Source organism: Lissotriton helveticus, chromosome 7, assembly GCF_964261635.1.
Source record: "Lissotriton helveticus chromosome 7, aLisHel1.1, whole genome shotgun sequence".
Lineage (NCBI taxonomy): Eukaryota > Metazoa > Chordata > Amphibia > Caudata > Salamandridae > Lissotriton > Lissotriton helveticus.
Window position 1 is genome coordinate 1,737,407,219 of NC_136068.1, and position 20,294 is coordinate 1,737,427,512.

A 20,294-nucleotide genomic window follows, 5' to 3' on the forward strand; every position below is an offset into this window, starting at 1 on the left:
TCGGCTCGCTCCGTCTTGATGGAGTATGGTTTTGCATGGGGTTTGGTTAGAGCTTCATCCATTTCGTTTGCCATAGCTGAGGACAGGTCGTGCGATCTGGCTAGTATCAATATGTCCTCCAGTGTGATCCTTGGTTTGCGCAGTATGAGCCCTCGTAGGGTCTTATCATGGCACCCTTGGATGAGTTGTCTCCCTATTTCTTTTGGCTTTCTCTGTGCATGTGCTGGCAAGCTCTCGGAGGCGTGCGTAGAACACGTCCATGGACTCTCCTTCCCTCTGGCGGGCTTGTCCGAGTTTGAAAACTTTGAAATCTGGGTTTAGTTGCGGGTAAAAATGACCGCTTAATGCTGTCACTGCCGCATTGTAGTCATTGTAGTCATTTGCAGCTCCTGTGTTGGGCAGGTGCTTGAAAAGTTTGAAGATCTCGTCCCCAGCATAGTGTAGCAGCAGGGATCTCTTTACCTCCTCGTCTGTTTCTCTGGTCGCGACGAAGTAGTTATTTAGGCGTTCAATCCATATTCTCCACCGGGGGGCTGCTGACGCGGGATCTTCCAGCTCACTGAAAGGAGGCAGGACCCCTGACGCGGCATGCTGGATTGGGATGCGGGCTGGCGTAGCGCCATTGTTGTCCACCATAGCGCCCGGCAGTGAGCATCTGGGTGCGTTTAGACCGGTGGGGTGCCACGTGCTCTGGCAGGGCCTAGGGTAGGGTGGCGCAGAATGTCCCACGTGGTGCTCTGTATCGGTCTCAGCTTTGTTCTTTTGTCTAGAAGTGTGTTGATTCCCCCTCTCACTCTCCTTAGTTGAGTGCTGTTACATGTATTTTCCTATCCCCCTTTGTTTTTTTTCCACTCTTGCATTTGCCAATGCTTCTTGGGCCACAGGAGCCAGCAGCTGGGAAGTGTCTGTGCCTCAGCCCCGTGTGTGTTAACACCAGCGGCACTCACCAGGCAGTGTTGCAGGCAGTTTTGACCCCCTGGCAGGGCTCAGCGTGGTACAGCCAGGCGGGGGTTTGGCCAGCTTGTTCGGCCTGTCTTGGGGATACACAGCAGGGCAGCCGGTGAGGTTGCGTGTCCTTCAGATGCTTCCACCACATAAAACGTGGCTGGCACTGAGGCAGGGGCGGGCACGCACACGCTGCCGACGTCGCGCAGCTTCACACCACAGGCGGTGCACAGCCGCGCTCAGGCACACGGGAGGCGGCCGGTCGGGCCAAGCGTCACAAGGTGGGAGCGAGGGTTGGGTCCCCTCCGCTCGTCGCCAGTGTGATGTCGGGCATTCAGCACAAGGATTGCCACGGGCATGGAAGGCCTAGCGCGGGGGCTGGCGCGGCGTGGAGCAGCATACACAAAGATCACACCACGGGTCAAGTTGGAAGTGACGTGCCCCGAGCGGCCGCCTTCCTTTTATTAATTCCCCCGCAGGCCACGCCTGGCCTGCGGATGTAGGGGTGCATGAAAGGCGTCCACTAGACCGCCAACTATTACATCTTGCATAGGATCCCATCAAATCAATCAATCAATCATGGCATTTATAAAGTGCACTACATACCTGTGAGGGTCTCAAGGCGCTAATGGTGCCTTAATGCTGTTGTAGCACATTTATTGTTTGGCATACAAAACCTGTGCATTTCAGTTACCACTAAAACGTAGAATTTCCCATCAATAGTTTTAATTATTATTTTTCTTTTTTTGTGGGGGGGGGGGGTTAGATCGAAACAATGGCTGTCAAGCAGACCTACTGCTAAATTATCCATGGAGCAGGCTTCAGATCCGCCCCTCTCAGCCATTGGCTTTCTTAAACCAGTCCATTGGTTTAAGACTTTGTAAATCATGCCTTGGCTCAGCCCAGGTGAAGTATTCATCGCCCGCTAAACTATTGGCTGTGTGGGTGTGTCCTTCTAGCTCCAATTGAATGCTTGCATCGAACTACATGTACGGCTACTTTACAACTTTAATTCTCTCTGTCCTCTCTGCTGGCACCCTGCCATAATTCTGTTATAATGTGCTAATGTTGCAGCAGCACATTAGATCTGACATATTGGCTTTGCCAATGTTTGCAAATACCAGAAACCCTCTTTTATATGTCTAGATGACAGCCCAGGAGGCGTGGGATAATCTGGTCACTGGAATTGTGTTTGGAGGAGACTGAAAAGAAAGGAACAATCCTCAATTATTTCCAAAGCATGTCACTTAATGTGTAAAATCACAAGTCAGTTCAGTAGCACACCCGGGGAGCATGTAAGGATGTTTCTTCACACTTCAGCTCAGAAGCACAACTGGGTAGCTTGTAAGGGTGTTTCTACACACTTCAGCTCAGTAGCACATCTGGGTGGATGTATGATGTTACAATGCATACTTTTACCACGCATACCTTTACAACGCGGTATTTACAACGAATACCTTTACAACGCATAGCGCTTTGGGGTGCTGGATAGTGAATAGTTTAATTTACTATTCCAACTCCAGTCCCCGTGGACACTAGGGAAGGTTATTGGATAGTAAATTAAGCTATTCCCTATCCTAGAGCGCCCCCCAGCGCAATGCGTTGTAATGGTTTGCGTTGTAATGACCGCGTTGTAATGGTAGTGCGTGGTAAAAGTTTTGTTGTAATGGTTTGCGTTGTAATGACCGCGTTGTAATGGTAGTGCGTGGTAAAAGTTTCGTTGTAAAGGTTGTATACCCATCTGGGTAGCATGTAAGGATGTTTCTTCACACTTCAGCTCAGTAGCATACCCGGATAGCATGCAAGGGTGTTTCTTCACACTTCTGCTCAGTAGCACACCCAGGCAGCATGTGAGGGTATTTCTTCACACTTCAGCTCAGTAGCATACCCGGGTAGCATGTGAGGGTGTTTCTTCACACTTCAGCTCAGTAGCACACCCGGGTAGCATGAAAGGGTGTTTCTTCACTCTTCAGCTCAGTAGCATACCCGGGTAGCATGTAAGGGTGTTTCTTCACACTCCAGCTCAGTAGCACTCCCGGGTAGCATGTGAGGGTGTTTCTTCACACTTCAACTCAGTAGCATACCCGGGTAGCATGTGAGGATGTTTCTTCACACTTCAGCTCAGTAGCATTCCCGGACAGTATGTTAGGATGTTTCTTCACACTTCAGCTCTGCAGAATACCCGGGTAGCATGTTAGGATGTTTCTTCACACTTCAGCTCAGTAGCATACCTGGAACCTGGAAAGCATGCTAGGATGTTTCTTCACATTTCAGCTCAGTAGCATACCCGGATAGCATGTTAGGATGTTTCTTTACACTTCAGCTCAGTAGCATACCCGGATAGCATGTTAGGATGTTTCTTCACACTTCCGCTCAGTAGCACACCCGGATAGCATGTAAGGATGTTACTTCACACTTCAGCTCAGTAGCATCCCCGGATAGCATGTTAGGATGTTTCTTCACACTTCAGCTCAGTTGCATACCTGGGTAGCATGTAAGGATGTTTCTTCACACTTCAATTCTGTGGCATACCCGGTTAGCATGTAAGGATGAATCCTCACACTTAAGCTCAGTAGCACACCCAGGTACTATGTAAGGATGAATCTTCACACTTCAGCTCAGTAGCATACCCGGGAAGCATGTAAGGATGTTTCTTCACACTTCAGCACAGTAGCACACCCGGGTAGCATGTAAGGATGTTTCTTCAAACTTCAGCTCAGTAGCATGCCTGGGTAGCACGTATTTATCTATTTAAAGAGTTTTATATAGTGCTGGCTAGACCCGAAGGTATCAGAGTGCTTTACATTAGATTCCACAATATAATAGAAAATGATAACAATTACACAATATGTAAAAAAATAAGCAATACATTGAGAGAGGAGAGAAGGAGAGACATAAATAGTGGAGGGGAAAAGGGGAAGTGTGAGGAGGGAGAATGAGGGAAGAGACGACAGGAGAGACAAAAGGAAGTCTGTCTAAAGACCGACTGGGTAGGTGACGTCCAAGGAGGGAATCCACGGCCGGTCTCCCTTTTAGCTAAACAAGGTAGCTCCATAGGGCATCAGTCAAAATAGCTAGGTCTCAATTGACGAGGGAAAGTTCACCGATAAACAGGGTGGGGACTAAGGGCAAGGACAGTTGAGGGCAAAGGTCAGTAGATGGGAAGAGGAGAAGAGTAGAGCGGCAAGGGGTAGGGGGAAGCGGGAGGAGGGAGATAGGGTCAGGAGAGACGCAGGAGGGTTTGCCCAAAGACTGGCTGGGTAGGTGATGGTCAAGGAGGGAATCCATAGCCCATCTCCCCTTTAGCTCGCTAGGAAACTCCACCAGACATCAGTCAAAATGGCTAGGTGTCAGCTGTCAAGGGAAAGTTCTCAGAGTAAGGGGCCTGCTGGGTGAGCGGAAACAGGGTAAGGAGTGAAGGCTGATCGAGGTTCGAATGATGCCCAATGATTTTAGACCAGGAGAGGAAAGAGGGTCGCAGAGGGTCTCACTGAGGTGGCCATCTTGAAGTCCGGCAAGGGGGACGAGTCTTTGAAAGTTCGAATTCAGTCAGCCCCAATGATTCTCTTTAGCCCAGAAGGAAAGCGGAAGGGCGGCCTTCTTGAGATCAGGTCTAGACATTGGGGCCGAGATTTTCGAGCAAGGTCGATGTTCTTTTGATGAGTAAAGCCCCGTGGTCCAAGTGAGGGGGGTGTCCGTGGTCTGAGAAGAGGCCCGCTTCATTTGGATGGACCGGGGGTCACTCGCATAGCTTCGAGTGGTCGGGAGTTACCGGGTGGCGGCCATCCCAGGGTCAAGCCAATCCAGCAATTGAGTGGGGTGGAACTTTACTGGATGCGTACCGACTGGCCATAAGATTAAAGGTGAGTTGTTAGTCGATCAAGACATTGAGTGTAAGGATTAATCCGCAATAAATAGAGTCTGGTTTTATGAGTTATCAAGGGAGAAAAATTGCCGGTGGGGGGGGGCCTAGTCGGCCATCTTAGGGAAGGGCAGTCTCAACTTATGAGATGATGCTCATTATAGGTCTATTGCAGATGTCTTCATTTAAAGGTCTCCTCCGGTCTGGTCATGGTGGCAGGAAGTTGAGGTTAGCTCCGCTGGGTGTTCCGGTGTTCGGCGGGTGTAATAGAAGTTGTGGGGAGAGCTGCCAGTGGAACAGGAGCGGCCATTTTGGAGTTAGTCAGTCTCTCTTTCGGGATGGCATTCTGGGCAGAACCGGCAGAGAAATGCACTCTAATCCAGGTTCCCAGGGTGGTTAACCATCTGTATATCACTGAAACTCTAGTTCTGTGTCAGTATTTTGTTATTTCCAGTTTTATATAACACAAACTCGACCAGAAGGTATTGGAGGTACATAAACACTGTTACTAATTATTTTTAAACAAAGTCGCACTTTTTTAAGGCATGTGATTTGCCCAGAATCACACGTTGTTGAGCGGACGCCAAGAATCAAATCTGGTTCCTCGGATCCAATGTTTGCAGTTCTGGCCATAACGCCAGATCTCCTCCCCTAGTAGAGAAATCTATCTGTATCATTTCCAGACATAGCAGTGTGCACTTAAATGGACTATAGCACATAGTTTAAAATAAGACTTCAAGTGCTGCAATCAGCTGTTATTTTTGGGCTTAAGGTGGCCACTTCTTTACCCGGGTAGCATGTAGGATGTTTCTTCACACTTCAGCTCAGTAGCATACCCAGGTAGCATGTAAGATGTTTCTTCACACTTTAGCTCAGTAGCATACCTGTGTATCATGTAAGGAAGTTTCTTCACACTTCAGCTCAGTAGCAAACCCGGGTAAGATGTAAGGGTGTTTCTTCACACTTTAGCTCAGTAGCATACCCGGGTAGCATGTAGGATGTTTCTTCACACTTCAGCTCAGTAGCATGCCTGGGTAGCATGTAGGATGTTTCTTCACACTTCAGGTCAGTAGCATACCCAGGTAGCATGTAGGATGTTTCTTCACATTTTAGCTCAGTAGCATACCTGTGTATCATGTAAGGATGTTTCTTCACACCTTGGCTCAGTAGCATACCCAGGTAGCATGTAAGGATGTTTCTTCACACTTCAGCTCAGTAGCATACCTGGGTAGCATGTAAGGATGTTTCTTCTTGTCTGTCTCTTTTCTCCTAGATCATCAAGTTTAATAACTGAACAACGTAGACGGTGGCGATTGAAGATGAACTTGCACCTGAAATTTGCAACTTTTTTGACACTCTGCTTCAGCGTCCTCTTTATCATCATTACTTTGTCGTCAAACCATTGGATCTCCACCAATCAACGCAATGATTACGAGTTCATGGGGCTCTGGAAGGCCTGCAACCGCTTTGGTTGTGTGAGCTTGACTGGTGGAGGTGAGACATGCTCTGCTACTCTGCCTTTTTGTGGTTAAGGTCCTGGGAAGGCACTTTGATCATGAGGTATAGGTGAAACCTAAAAGATGATCCTTATAATATATATAAAATTGTATTCCAAGGAATCAGTTGTCAGAGGTGCACTGACTACAAATAGATTAAAATACAGCACTAATTAAAATACAGCGTATTTGAAGTGCTATGTTATTTTCCTTATCTGTCCCATATAAAATATAGCAAATTGGCAAACCCTGTTTCAATAGAGCTAAGGGGGCCTTAACCATATTTATTTTATTTTATTCAACCTAACTGTCCTTCCTTCTTTTCCCTCTTAAAATTGGTTTTGTCCACACCCTTACTAACAAGGCTTGAGAGACAAAGTCAGCAGCTCAGAGTCTTTGCATGAATAGTTTATTGCATTTACAAGAGGGTAGATGCAGCCCATCAAATGTGGTAACGCAGCAGGTCCAGTTGCCATGAGAAGCACCCACAACCTGAAAAGGAAAAGCCTTCTCCTACCTGGAGAGAAATGCCATCTTCCAGTCCCCTCTCGGTCCTGGCTCTTTAAAAATGTTTTGCCATGGTGATGGGAGCGATTTCCTCTCCCAACAAGAACTTTTGCTTTCTCAAATATGCAGACTTATGGCTCTGAATACCTCTTTTCTGGCTCTCACTGCCTCTTTGATGGCTCAGAATACCTCTCTGATTGCTCTGAATACCTCTCTTATGACTCTCAACACCTCTCTTATGACTCTCAAAATCTCTCTTATGACTCTTTTACCTCTCTTATGGCTCTGAATACCTCTCCTATGGCTCTCAATACCTCTCTTATGGCTCTCAATACCTATCTTAAGACTCTAAATACCTCTCGTATGGCTTCCAATACCTCTTGTTTGGATCTGAATACCTCTCTTATGACTCTCAATACCTGTCTTATGACTCTCAATACCTCTCATATGGCTCTCAATACCTCTCTTATGGCTCTGAATACCTCTCCTATGGCTCTCAAGACCTCTCTGATGGCTCTAAATACCACTCTGATGGTTCTCAATACCTGTCGTATGGCTCTCAATACCTATCTTATGGCTCTGAATACCCCTCTTATGACTCTCAATACCACTCTTAAGGCTTTCAATACCCTTCAATACTTTTCTGATAGCTCTCAACACTTCTTGTTTGGTTCTGAATACCTCTCTTATGACTCAATACCTATCTTATGACTCTCAATACCTCTCGTATGGGTCTCAATACCTATCTTATCGCTCGGAATACCTCTCTTATGACTCTCAACACCTCTCTTATGACTCTGAATACCTCTCTTGTGGTTTTGAATACCTCTTCTATGGCTCTCAATACTTCTCTAATGGCTCTAAATACCACTTCGATGGCTCTAAATACCTCTTGTATGGCTCTCAATACCTATCTTATGGCTCTTAATACCTCTCTTATGACTCTCAATACCTATTGTATGGCTCTCAATACCTCTCTTATGAATTTCAAAACCTCTCTTAAGGCTTTCAATACCTCTCAATACTTCTCTGATGGCTCTCAACACTCGCATGGCTCTGAATACCTCTCTTATGGCTCTCAATGCCTCTTTGATGGCTCTCAATACCCATCTTATGGCTCGGAATACCTCTCTTATGACTCTCAACAGCTCTGTTATGGCTCTCAAAACCTCTTGTATGGCACTCAATACTATCTTATGGCTCTGAATACCTCTCTTATGGCTCTCAATACCTATCTTATGGCTCTCAATACCTCTGTTATGACTTTCAATACCTATCTTAGGGCTCTCAATACCTCTCACATGGCTCTCAATGCCTCTCTTATGACTCTGAATACCTCTCTTATGCCCTCAATACCTCTCCTATGGCTCTCAATACCTCTCTGATGGTTATCAATACCTATCTTATGGCTCTCAATACCTATCATATGGCTCTCAATTCCTCTCGTATGGCTCTGAATACCTCTCTTATGGCTCTCAATACCTATCTTATGGCTCGCAATGCCTCTCTTATAACTCTCAATACCTCTCTTATGTCTCTCAATACCTCTCGTATGGCTCTTAATACTATCTGATGGCTATGAATACCTCTCCATGACTCTCAATACCTATCTAATGGCTCTCAATACCTATCTTATGGCTCTCAATACCTCTCGCATGGCTCTCAATACCTCTCTTATGGCTCACAATACCTCTCTTATGACTCTGAATACCTCTCTTATGGCTCTCAATACCTCTCCTATGGCTCTCAATACCTCTCTGATGGCTCTAAATACCACTCTGATGGTTCTCAATACCTGTCGTATGGCTCTCAATACCTATCTTATGGCTCTGAATACCCCTCTTATGACTCTCAATACCACTCTTAAGGCTTTCAATACCCTTCAATACTTTTCTGATAGCTCTCAACACTTCTTGTTTGGTTCTGAATACCTCTCTTATGACTCAATACCTATCTTATGACTCTCAATACCTCTCGTATGGGTCTCAATACCTATCTTATCGCTCGGAATACCTCTCTTATGACTCTCAACACCTCTCTTATGACTCTGAATACCTCTCTTGTGGTTTTGAATACCTCTTCTATGGCTCTCAATACTTCTCTAATGGCTCTAAATACCACTTCGATGGCTCTAAATACCTCTTGTATGGCTCTCAATACCTATCTTATGGCTCTTAATACCTCTCTTATGACTCTCAATACCTATTGTATGGCTCTCAATACCTCTCTTATGAATTTCAAAACCTCTCTTAAGGCTTTCAATACCTCTCAATACTTCTCTGATGGCTCTCAACACTCGCATGGCTCTGAATACCTCTCTTATGGCTCTCAATGCCTCTTTGATGGCTCTCAATACCCATCTTATGGCTCGGAATACCTCTCTTATGACTCTCAACAGCTCTGTTATGGCTCTCAAAACCTCTTGTATGGCACTCAATACTATCTTATGGCTCTGAATACCTCTCTTATGGCTCTCAATACCTATCTTATGGCTCTCAATACCTCTGTTATGACTTTCAATACCTATCTTAGGGCTCTCAATACCTCTCACATGGCTCTCAATGCCTCTCTTATGACTCTGAATACCTCTCTTATGCCCTCAATACCTCTCCTATGGCTCTCAATACCTCTCTGATGGTTATCAATACCTATCTTATGGCTCTCAATACCTATCATATGGCTCTCAATTCCTCTCGTATGGCTCTGAATACCTCTCTTATGGCTCTCAATACCTCTCCTATGGCTCTCAATACCTCTCTGATGGCTATTGATACCTATCTTATGGCTCGCAATGCCTCTCTTATAACTCTCAATACCTCTCTTATGTCTCTCAATACCTCTCGTATGGCTCTTAATACTATCTGATGGCTATGAATACCTCTCCATGACTCTCAATACCTATCTAATGGCTCTCAATACCTATCTTATGGCTCTCAATACCTCTCGCATGGCTCTCAATACCTCTCTTATGGCTCACAATACCTCTCTTATGACTCTGAATACCTCTCTTATGGCTCTCAATACCTCTCCTATGGCTCTCAATACCTCTCTGATGGCTATCAATACCTATCTTATGGCTCTCGATGCCTCTCTTATAACTCTCAATACCTCTCTTATGTCTCTCAATACCTCTCGTATGGCTCTTAATACTATCTGATGGCTCTGAATACCTCTCCTATGGCTCTCAATACCTATCTTATGGCTCTGAATACCCCTCTTATGACTCTCAATACCACTCTTAAGGCTTTCTATACCCTTCAATACTTTTCTGATAGCTCTCAACACTTCTTGTTTGGTTCTGAATACCTCTCTTATGATTCAATACCTATCTTATGACTCTCAATACCTCTCGTATGGGTCTCAATACCTATCTTATCGCTCGGAATACCTCTCTTATGACTCTCAACACCTCTCTTATGACTCTGAATACCTCTCTTGTGGTTTTGAATACCTCTCCTATGGCTCTCAATACTTCTCCATTGGTTCTAAATACCACTCCGATGGCTCTAAATACCTCTTGTATGGCTCTCAATACCTATCTTATGGCTCTTAATACCTCTCTTATGACTCTCAATACCAATTGTATGGCTCTCAATACCTCTCTTATGAATTTCAATACCTCTCTTAAGGCTTTCAATACCTCTCAATACTTCTCTGATGGCTCTAAACACTCGCATGGCTCTGAATACCTCTCTTATGGCTCTCAATGCCTCTTTGATGGCTCTCAATACCTATCTTATGGCTCGGAATACCTCTCTTATGACTCTCAACAGATCTGTTATGGCTCTCAAAACCTCTTGTATGGCACTCAATACTATCTTATGGCTCTGAATACCTCTCTTATGGCTCTCAATACCTATATTATGGCTCTCAATACCTCTGTTATGACTTTCAATACCTATCTTAGGGCTCCTAATACCTCTCACATGGCTCTCAATGCCTCTCTTATGACTCTGAATACCTCTCTTATGGCCCTCAATACCTCTCCTATGGCTCTCAATACCTCTCTGATGGCTATCAATACCTATCTTATGGCTCTCAATACCTATCATATGGCTCTCAATTCCTCTCGTATGGCTCTGAATACCTCTCTTATGGCTCTCAATACCTCTCCTATGGCTCTCAATACCTCTCTGATGGCTATCAATACCTATCTTATGGCTCGCAATGCCTCTCTTATAACTCTCAATACCTCTCTTATGTCTCTAAATACCTCTCGTATGGCTCTTAATACTATCTGATGGCTCTGAATACCTCTCCCATGGCTCTCAATACCTATCTTATCGCTCCCAATACCTCTCGCATGGCTCACAATACCTCTCTTATGGGTCTCAATACCTCTCCTATGGCTCTCAATACCTCTCTGATGGCTCTCAATACCAGTCGAATTGCCCTCAATACCTCTCTCATGACTCTCAATACTTATTGTATGGCTCTCAATACCTCTCATCTGGCCCTCCATACCTCTTGTATGGCTCTCAATACCTCTTGTATGGCTCTCAATACCTCTCGCTTGGCTCTCAATACCTATATTAAGGCTCTGAATACCTCTTTTATGACTCTCAATACCTCTCCTATGGCTCTCAAATACCTCTTCAATGGCTATCAATACCTATCTTATGGATCTGAATACCTCTCTTATGACTCTCAATACCACTCTTAAGGCTTTCAATACCCTTCAATACTTTTCTGATAGCTCTCAACACTTCTTGTTTGGTTCTGAATACCTCTCTTATGACTCAATACCTATCTTATGACTCTCAATACCTCTCGTATGGGTCTCAATACCTATCTTATCGCTCGGAATACCTCTCTTATGACTCTCAACACCTCTCTTGTGACTCTGAATACCTCTCTTGTGGTTTTGAATACCTCTTCTATGGCTCTCAATACTTCTCTAATGGCTCTAAATACCACTTCGATGGCTCTAAATTCCTCTTGTATGGCTCTCAATACCTATCTTATGGCTCTTAATACCTCTCTTATGACTCTCAATACCTATTGTATGGCTCTCAATACCTCTCTTATGAATTTCAATACCTCTCTTAAGGCTTTCAATACCTCTCAATACTTCTCTGATGGCTCTCAACACTCGCATGGCTCTGAATACCTCTCTTATGGCTCTCAATGCCTCTTTGATGGCTCTCAATACCCATCTTATGGCTCGGAATACCTCTCTTATGACTCTCAACAGCTCTGTTATGGCTCTCAAAACCTCTTGTATGGCACTCAATACTATCTTATGGCTCTGAATACCTCTCTTATGGCTCTCAATACCTATCTTATGGCTCTCAAAACCTCTGTTATGACTTTCAATACCTATCTTAGGGCTCTCAATACCTCTCACATGGCTCTCAATGCCTCTCTTATGACTCTGAATACCTCTCTTATGCCCTCAATACCTCTCCTATGGCTCTCAATACCTCTCTGATGGTTATCAATACCTATCTTATGGCTCTCAATACCTATCATATGGCTCTCAATTCCTCTCGTATGGCTCTGAATACCTCTCTTATGGCTCTCAATACCTCTCCTATGGCTCTCAATACCTCTCTGATGGCTATTGATACCTATGCACAATTCACAAGAGTGTGATAGGTAAAGGCCCTAAATATCTGGCCAACATCTTCCTACCTTATGCCCCTGGGCGCATCTTGCGCTCATTGAACCAACAGCTTCTGCAGGTGCCCAGAATAAAAAAGGCCAGACAATGGGGGCGAGCCCTGGCCCACCTTGGACCAAAGCTCTGGAATTCTCTGCCTCTTGAGATAAGGACTCTAACCAATCATCTGACCTTTCGTAAGGTCTTGAAAACATATCTATTTCCCAGTAACTGATCTCTCTCTCTAAATGCTCCATTTTCCTCCCCAATTAACATCTGAGGACTTATTCACTGGCAAAGCGCGGAGATACCCCTCCGGGGGTCTATTCTTGCGCTATAGAAGAATATAAAATAAATAAAATAATAAAATATCTTATGGCTCGCAATGCCTCTCTTATAACTCTCAATACCTCTCTTATGTCTCTCAATACCTCTCGTATGGCTCTTAATACTATCTGATGGCTCTGAATACCTCTCCATGACTCTCAATACCTATCTAATGGCTCTCAATACCTATCTTATGGCTCTCAATACCTCTCGCATGGCTCTCAATACCTCTCTTATGGCTCACAATACCTCTCTTATGACTCTGAATACCTCTCTTATGGCTCTCAATACCTCTCCTATGGCTCTCAATACCTCTCTGATGGCTATCAATACCTATCTTATGGCTCTCGATGCCTCTCTTATAACTCTCAATACCTCTCTTATGTCTCTCAATACCTCTCGTATGGCTCTTAATACTATCTGATGGCTCTGAATACCTCTCCTATGGCTCTCAATACCTATCTTATGGCTCTGAATACCCCTCTTATGACTCTCAATACCACTCTTAAGGCTTTCTATACCCTTCAATACTTTTCTGATAGCTCTCAACACTTCTTGTTTGGTTCTGAATACCTCTCTTATGATTCAATACCTATCTTATGACTCTCAATACCTCTCGTATGGGTCTCAATACCTATCTTATCGCTCGGAATACCTCTCTTATGACTCTCAACACCTCTCTTATGACTCTGAATACCTCTCTTGTGGTTTTGAATACCTCTCCTATGGCTCTCAATACTTCTCTAATGATTCTAAATACCACTCCGATGGCTCTAAATACCTCTTGTATGGCTCTCAATACCTATCTTATGGCTCTTAATACCTCTCTTATGACTCTCAATACCAATTGTATGGCTCTCAATACCTCTCTTATGAATTTCAATACCTCTCTTAAGGCTTTCAATACCTCTCAATACTTCTCTGATGGCTCTAAACACTCGCATGGCTCTGAATACCTCTCTTATGGCTCTCAATGCCTCTTTGATGGCTCTCAATACCTATTTTATGGCTCGGAATACCTCTCTTATGACTCTCAACAGATCTGTTATGGCTCTCAAAACCTCTTGTATGGCACTCAATACTATCTTATGGCTCTGAATACCTCTCTTATGGCTCTCAATACCTATCTTATGGCTCTCAATACCTCTGTTATGACTTTCAATACCTATCTTAGGGCTCTCAATACCTCTCACATGGCTCTCAATGCCTCTCTTATGACTCTGAATACCTCTCTTATGGCCCTCAATACCTCTCCTATGGCTCTCAATACCTCTCTGATGGCTATCAATACCTATCTTATGGTTCTCAATACCTATCATATGGCTCTCAATTCCTCTCGTATGGCTCTGAATACCTCTCTTATGGCTCTCAATACCTCTCCTACGGCTCTCAATACCTCTCTGATGGCTATTGATACCTATGCACAATTCACAAGAGTGTGATAGGTAAAGGCCCTAAATATCTGGCCAACATCTTCCTACCTTATGCCCCTGGGCGCATCTTGCGCTCATTGAACCAACAGCTTCTGCAGGTGCCCAGAATAAAAAAGGCCAGACAAGGGGGGCGAGCCCTGGCCCACCTTGGACCAAAGCTCTGGAATTCTCTGCCTCTTGAGATAAGGACTCTAACCAATCATCTGACCTTTCGTAAGGTCTTGAAAACATATCTATTTCCCAGTAACTGATCTCTCTCTCTAAATGCTCCATTTTCCTCCCCAATTAACATCTGAGGACTTATTCACTGGCAAAGCGCGGAGATACCCCTCCGGGGGTCTATTCTTGCGCTATAGAAGAATATAAAATAAATAAAATAAATAAAATATCTTATGGCTCGCAATGCCTCTCTTATAACTCTCAATACCTCTCTTATGTCTCTCAATACCTCTCGTATGGCTCTTAATACTATCTGATGGCTCTGAATACCTCTCCATGACTCTCAATACCTATCTAATGGCTCTCAATACCTATCTTATGGCTCTCAATACCTCTCGCATGGCTCTCAATACCTCTCTTATGGCTCACAATACCTCTCTTATGACTCTGAATACCTCTCTTATGGCTCTCAATACCTCTCCTATGGCTCTCAATACCTCTCTGATGGCTATCAATACCTATCTTATGGCTCTCGATGCCTCTCTTATAACTCTCAATACCTCTCTTATGTCTCTCAATACCTCTCGTATGGCTCTTAATACTATCTGATGGCTCTGAATACCTCTCCTATGGCTCTCAATACCTATCTTATGGCTCTGAATACCCCTCTTATGACTCTCAATACCACTCTTAAGGCTTTCTATACCCTTCAATACTTTTCTGATAGCTCTCAACACTTCTTGTTTGGTTCTGAATACCTCTCTTATGATTCAATACCTATCTTATGACTCTCAATACCTCTCGTATGGGTCTCAATACCTATCTTATCGCTCGGAATACCTCTCTTATGACTCTCAACACCTCTCTTATGACTCTGAATACCTCTCTTGTGGTTTTGAATACCTCTCCTATGGCTCTCAATACTTCTCTAATGGTTCTAAATACCACTCCGATGGCTCTAAATACCTCTTGTATGGCTCTCAATACCTATCTTATGGCTCTTAATACCTCTCTTATGACTCTCAATACCAATTGTATGGCTCTCAATACCTCTCTTATGAATTTCAATACCTCTCTTAAGGCTTTCAATACCTCTCAATACTTCTCTGATGGCTCTAAACACTCGCATGGCTCTGAATACCTCTCTTATGGCTCTCAATGCCTCTTTGATGGCTCTCAATACCTATCTTATGGCTCGGAATACCTCTCTTATGACTCTCAACAGATCTGTTATGGCTCTCAAAACCTCTTGTATGGCACTCAATACTATCTTATGGCTCTGAATACCTCTCTTATGGCTCTCAATACCTATCTTATGGCTCTCAATACCTCTGTTATGACTTTCAATACCTATCTTAGGGCTCTCAATACCTCTCACATGGCTCTCAATGCCTCTCTTATGACTCTGAATACCTCTCTTATGGCCCTCAATACCTCTCCTATGGCTCTCAATACCTCTCTGATGGCTATCAATACCTATCTTATGGTTCTCAATACCTATCATATGGCTCTCAATTCCTCTCGTATGGCTCTGAATACCTCTCTTATGGCTCTCAATACCTCTCCTACGGCTCTCAATACCTCTCTGATGGCTATCAATACCTATCTTATGGCTCGCAATGCCTCTCTTATAACTCTCAATACCTCTCTTATGTCTCTCAATACCTCTCGTATGGCTCTTAATACTATCTGATGGCTCTGAATACCTCTCCCATGACTCTCAATACCTATCTAATGGCTCTCAATACCTATCTTATCGCTCCCAATACCTCTCGCATGGCTCACAATACCTCTCTTATGGGTCTCAATACCTCTCCTATGGCTCTCAATACCTCTCTGATGGCTCTCAATACCAGTCGAATTGCCCTCAATACCTCTCTCATGACTCTCAATACTTATTGTATGGCTCTCAATACCTCTCATCTGGCCCTCAATACCTCTTGTATGGCTCTCAATACCTCTCTTATGACTCTCAATACCTCTCGTATAGCTCTCATTACCTCTCTTATGGCTCTCAATACCTCTCTGATGGCTCTCAATACATTTCTTAGCCATGTGTTCTAGCACAGTTTGCCTAGTCTGCATATAGCCCAAATGAATCCCTTCATGCTTTTGAGGGGCTGTGGATCTCAATTAAGACTCTTACAAGTGGAAGTAGAGGAATTTACCCAGAGTTTCACTGAGAAAAGCAAAGACTGGAGAAGCCTTGCTGGCTGTGTCGAGACCTCTAAAGACCAACCTCTTGCTTCAGTGGCGCTAAAATAATTTGAGAAAATCTAATATAAAACCAGTGCCTCTAGAAGCCAGAGATACCATATTGTGATTGGTTATTTACAGTGAAAGAAAAAAGCGATAAACTAGGTACTTCCAGTGAATTGCTTTTGGTAGTCCTTGAGTGCAGGAAGATAACAGGTAAACTTCTTGCGTGAAGCGTGGGCCCATCACTCAATATTTCTTATAACAAAAATGTATTTTGAAGCAGAAAATACATCAATAGACCTTATCCTACGCACCAAAGCAGCAATATTCCAAGACAAGCTCAGTAACTCCACCCTCCAGTCAGGTCTGGCTTTCTCAGTGCTGCCTCTATATCAATCCACAGAGTGTTCAGATTAACCATTAGTTACTGCAGAGGGTTGGAGTTGTATGGCTGTGGTCAATGGCCCCTCTCGGGGACCTTGTGTAGATGTGCCATCAGATGGAGGTTGGACATGCCAGGCTAAAGGATGTCATGCCATGGGTTAAGATGTCATGCAGGATCTTGTGGCACTGCAGGAGGTGAGGATGGGTTAAACCTAATTCACCACCGCTGTTTGTGGCAACCAAGATGGTAGTGATGTCATCGGTGATAATGGACATAAATGAGCCCTGTCAATAAGCTGCGGGGCTTCTGCTCTTCCACTTTCGAGTGGACCTACAAGTAATGATTTTGACTGTCCTTTATGACTAAAGCATATGGATGAGTTTTAACAACAATGTATGATGCACATTCTGAGTCAGACAGTATTTGCTTGCCATTTAACCTTATTTAAATGAGATCTGTTGGAGCCATTGTAGACAAATATCTATTTCAAGAACATGGTTACCCTGTATTTCACAGATGCCTCCTGTTCATATATATGTAGTTTTAAAAAAGGCAGTATCTCTGAAAGGCGTTGTGAGAAAGTGGTTTATTAATATGGGCAGATTAATGGCCACCAAATGAAATAAAGTCACAGTCTTATTAGGTCCAGTCAAAGATTTCAGTAATTTAAACCTGCAGCTCAACTCCTGGTAACGGGTCAGACTGGTTCCAGGGTGGTTTGTTAGCACAGGCCCAGTCCAGGACTGTGCCTCACTGGTACTCACTGGAGTCTGGGCCCAGTTTTGGAGAAGGTGAGGTTGTATGGTTAACTTCTTCCTGGAAATTATTCACAGCTCTTGGGCTCTAGAGGCACTGACATGAGTGAAACTGATCTAGTCGACTGCCCCTAGTACTGATCCTACTTCATACAACCCCAAGATGCCCTCAAGCACTGTCAGTCAGTCCTCAGAGCCCCTCAGTCTGACCTCAGCCACTGCACTTTTACTTACACCAATCCAGGCAGCCCTCACTGCCCCTCAGTCTGCCCTCAGCCACTGCACGTTGGCTTACACCAATCCAGTTAGCCCTTAGAGATTCTCAGTTGACAAGAGACATCACAAGACACCTCCAAAAAACCTTAAGAATCTATCAGAGTTGTAATGATATAAGCCAGGTGTAGTCGGAGACTCTTGTTCTGAGAACACACTCATACAGCATGGCCTCAGTGGCTCTTACATTGCTCCAGCACTTAGCAGGTCCGTAATCACTACTATTCACCCTAAAAAAATTACAGTGCCCTCAGATACATTCAGCATGTCTAAAAGAGGTGCTGAGCATGTCTTCATTAACCAAAGCTGGACTTTACAGTCCTTCAGCTGACCTTAGAGACCCTCAGCCTGCCCTTACACACTCCCAGGAGACCCTAAAAATCAGAAATTGCACCCTACCCGGACCTCAGAGTTTGACTGCAGCAAGGCACAAGTCCTAAAAAGAAAAGTGGGGGGACGCTGTCACCGGACGTGACGTCACAACAGGAAGTGACGTCACTAAATGTGGCTCCGATCTCGTCCCAGCGAGGCCAAAATGGTGAAGTCCAGCTGTTTGGCAGGGGGGACGGCGTCCACCCTGTAAAATAAGTGGAGGGACGCCCTTGAAATTATTCTCAATTTGCGATTAGCAAATTTCGAATCGCAAATTGAGATTAATTTCACAATCATTCCTATGGGCCTACTGGCCCATTGGAATGAATGGGAAAATATTCCTTAATTGCGAATTCGCAAATTGCGAATTCGCAAATAAGGAAGATTAAGGAATCACTAAAAAATAGCGATTTTTTACATACATTCCATTTTGCAATTTGTAAATAGAGATTCCATAAAAATCGCTATTTGGAAATCGCAAAATGGAATCTTGATACATCTGTCCCTTACGACCACATGCATCAATCTTCCCGTTTGCAAATTCTTAATTGCGAAAATTAAGGAATCGCAATTAAGAATTCGCAAACGGCTATGCATTAAGAAATCGCAATTTTATTTTGCGATTTTTTAATTTTCTTTAATTGCGATTCACAATTTGCGAATCGCAATTAAGGAATCGCTTTTCATTGATTCCTATGGGCCTAGAGGCCCACAGGAATGAATGTGTAGGCATTCTCATTTTGCGATTCGCAATTAAGGAATCGCAAAATGAGAATGCAATTTCAAGGGTGCAGGGAGGGTCCAAAGGACCCCCCCCCACACCCCTGAAATGTACCTTTAAGTACTTTTTACACACACACATGCCCCAAGGGCATGTGTGTGTGTAAAATGTAACTTTCAAAAATGCACTTTTGTGCATTTTTTAAAGTTTTCGCAAATTAGCATGAAGTTTAACTTCATGTTAATTTACCACTTCCTATTTGCGATTTTTTAACTTAAAAAAAATCATGCATTGCATTTAAGAAATCGCAAAATTGCGATTTCTTAAATGCAATCGCAATTTAAGAAATCGCAAATAAATTGCGATTTTTTAAATTGCGAAAAAAGCAAAAAAGGTTAATGCATCCCAAATCAATGAATTGCATTCGCAAACGGCTGAATTTTGCGATTCACACCGTTTGCGAATGCAATTCAGTTTGATGCATGTGGGCATTAGAGTGTCTGTGTTCCCCTAGCCCGTCCTAGAAAGAGAATCCAAGTGTGCTTAGCGACTTTGAATGCTCTGCCCTGCTTGAATATATAAAGTGCCATACAGGACGCACATGAAAATCTTGCCCTAATATTATCATGCGTGTCACAGGTATGTATAGAAGGCTTGTATGCATACCAGTCTGCAGCTGCATCTGGAGATGCTGGTCAGGCACTGGATGCACTCAGTCTCTGTGGTTCTCTTGCCTTCAGGTTATTCTTGTTATTCATTAGTAAGGTTTCCTCTTGTGTCTCCTTCCTGACAGGCTATGTCAAAGCGTTCCTCGTCCTCTCCGTCCTCTTTGGCTTTGTCTGCATCCTGCTGGCGGCCGCGGCGCTGTACGTTCAGTCGGATGGTCCTGTTGGCGTCCTCAGTTGCGTGGCCTGGAGCATCTTTACCCACGGTACTACCTGAGGAGCAGTAGGCCAGGGGTTGGCTTCAGGGGCAGGACTGTCTGTAGGGTCAATGTGAGATGTCCACATGGCCTGGCACCTTTGAAAGAACAATGAGGTTGGGAAAAGGCATTTACATACCAGCTCTGTCTAACCATCTCCCTTTTAGGCTGTCCCTCTAACACACCCTTTAGCCTTTCTGGTGCCCACCTTATCTAACTCTCCCTCTATTTACCCTTCTCTCTCTCTCTGTAAGCCTCTTTCTTTTTCAAATACCCTCTCTCCGACCCCCTGTCTAACTTCCTCTCTCTGCCTCAATATTTCCATCCCTCCCTCCC

General features: G+C 44.1%; 1 protein-coding gene across 1 annotated transcript in view; it reads left to right on the plus strand.

The window, feature by feature from the left end:
* Positions 1-20,294, plus strand: part of LOC144770720 (uncharacterized) — a 45,637-nt gene that overhangs the window by 17,124 nt on the left and 8,219 nt on the right. Inside the window, exons 2-3 of the mRNA XM_078655452.1 lie at positions 6,081-6,301; positions 19,830-19,967. Of these exons, the coding sequence (XP_078511578.1) occupies positions 6,127-6,301; positions 19,830-19,967 (313 nt within the window). The 5' untranslated portion in view covers positions 6,081-6,126. The remainder of the gene's footprint in view (positions 1-6,080; positions 6,302-19,829; positions 19,968-20,294) is intronic.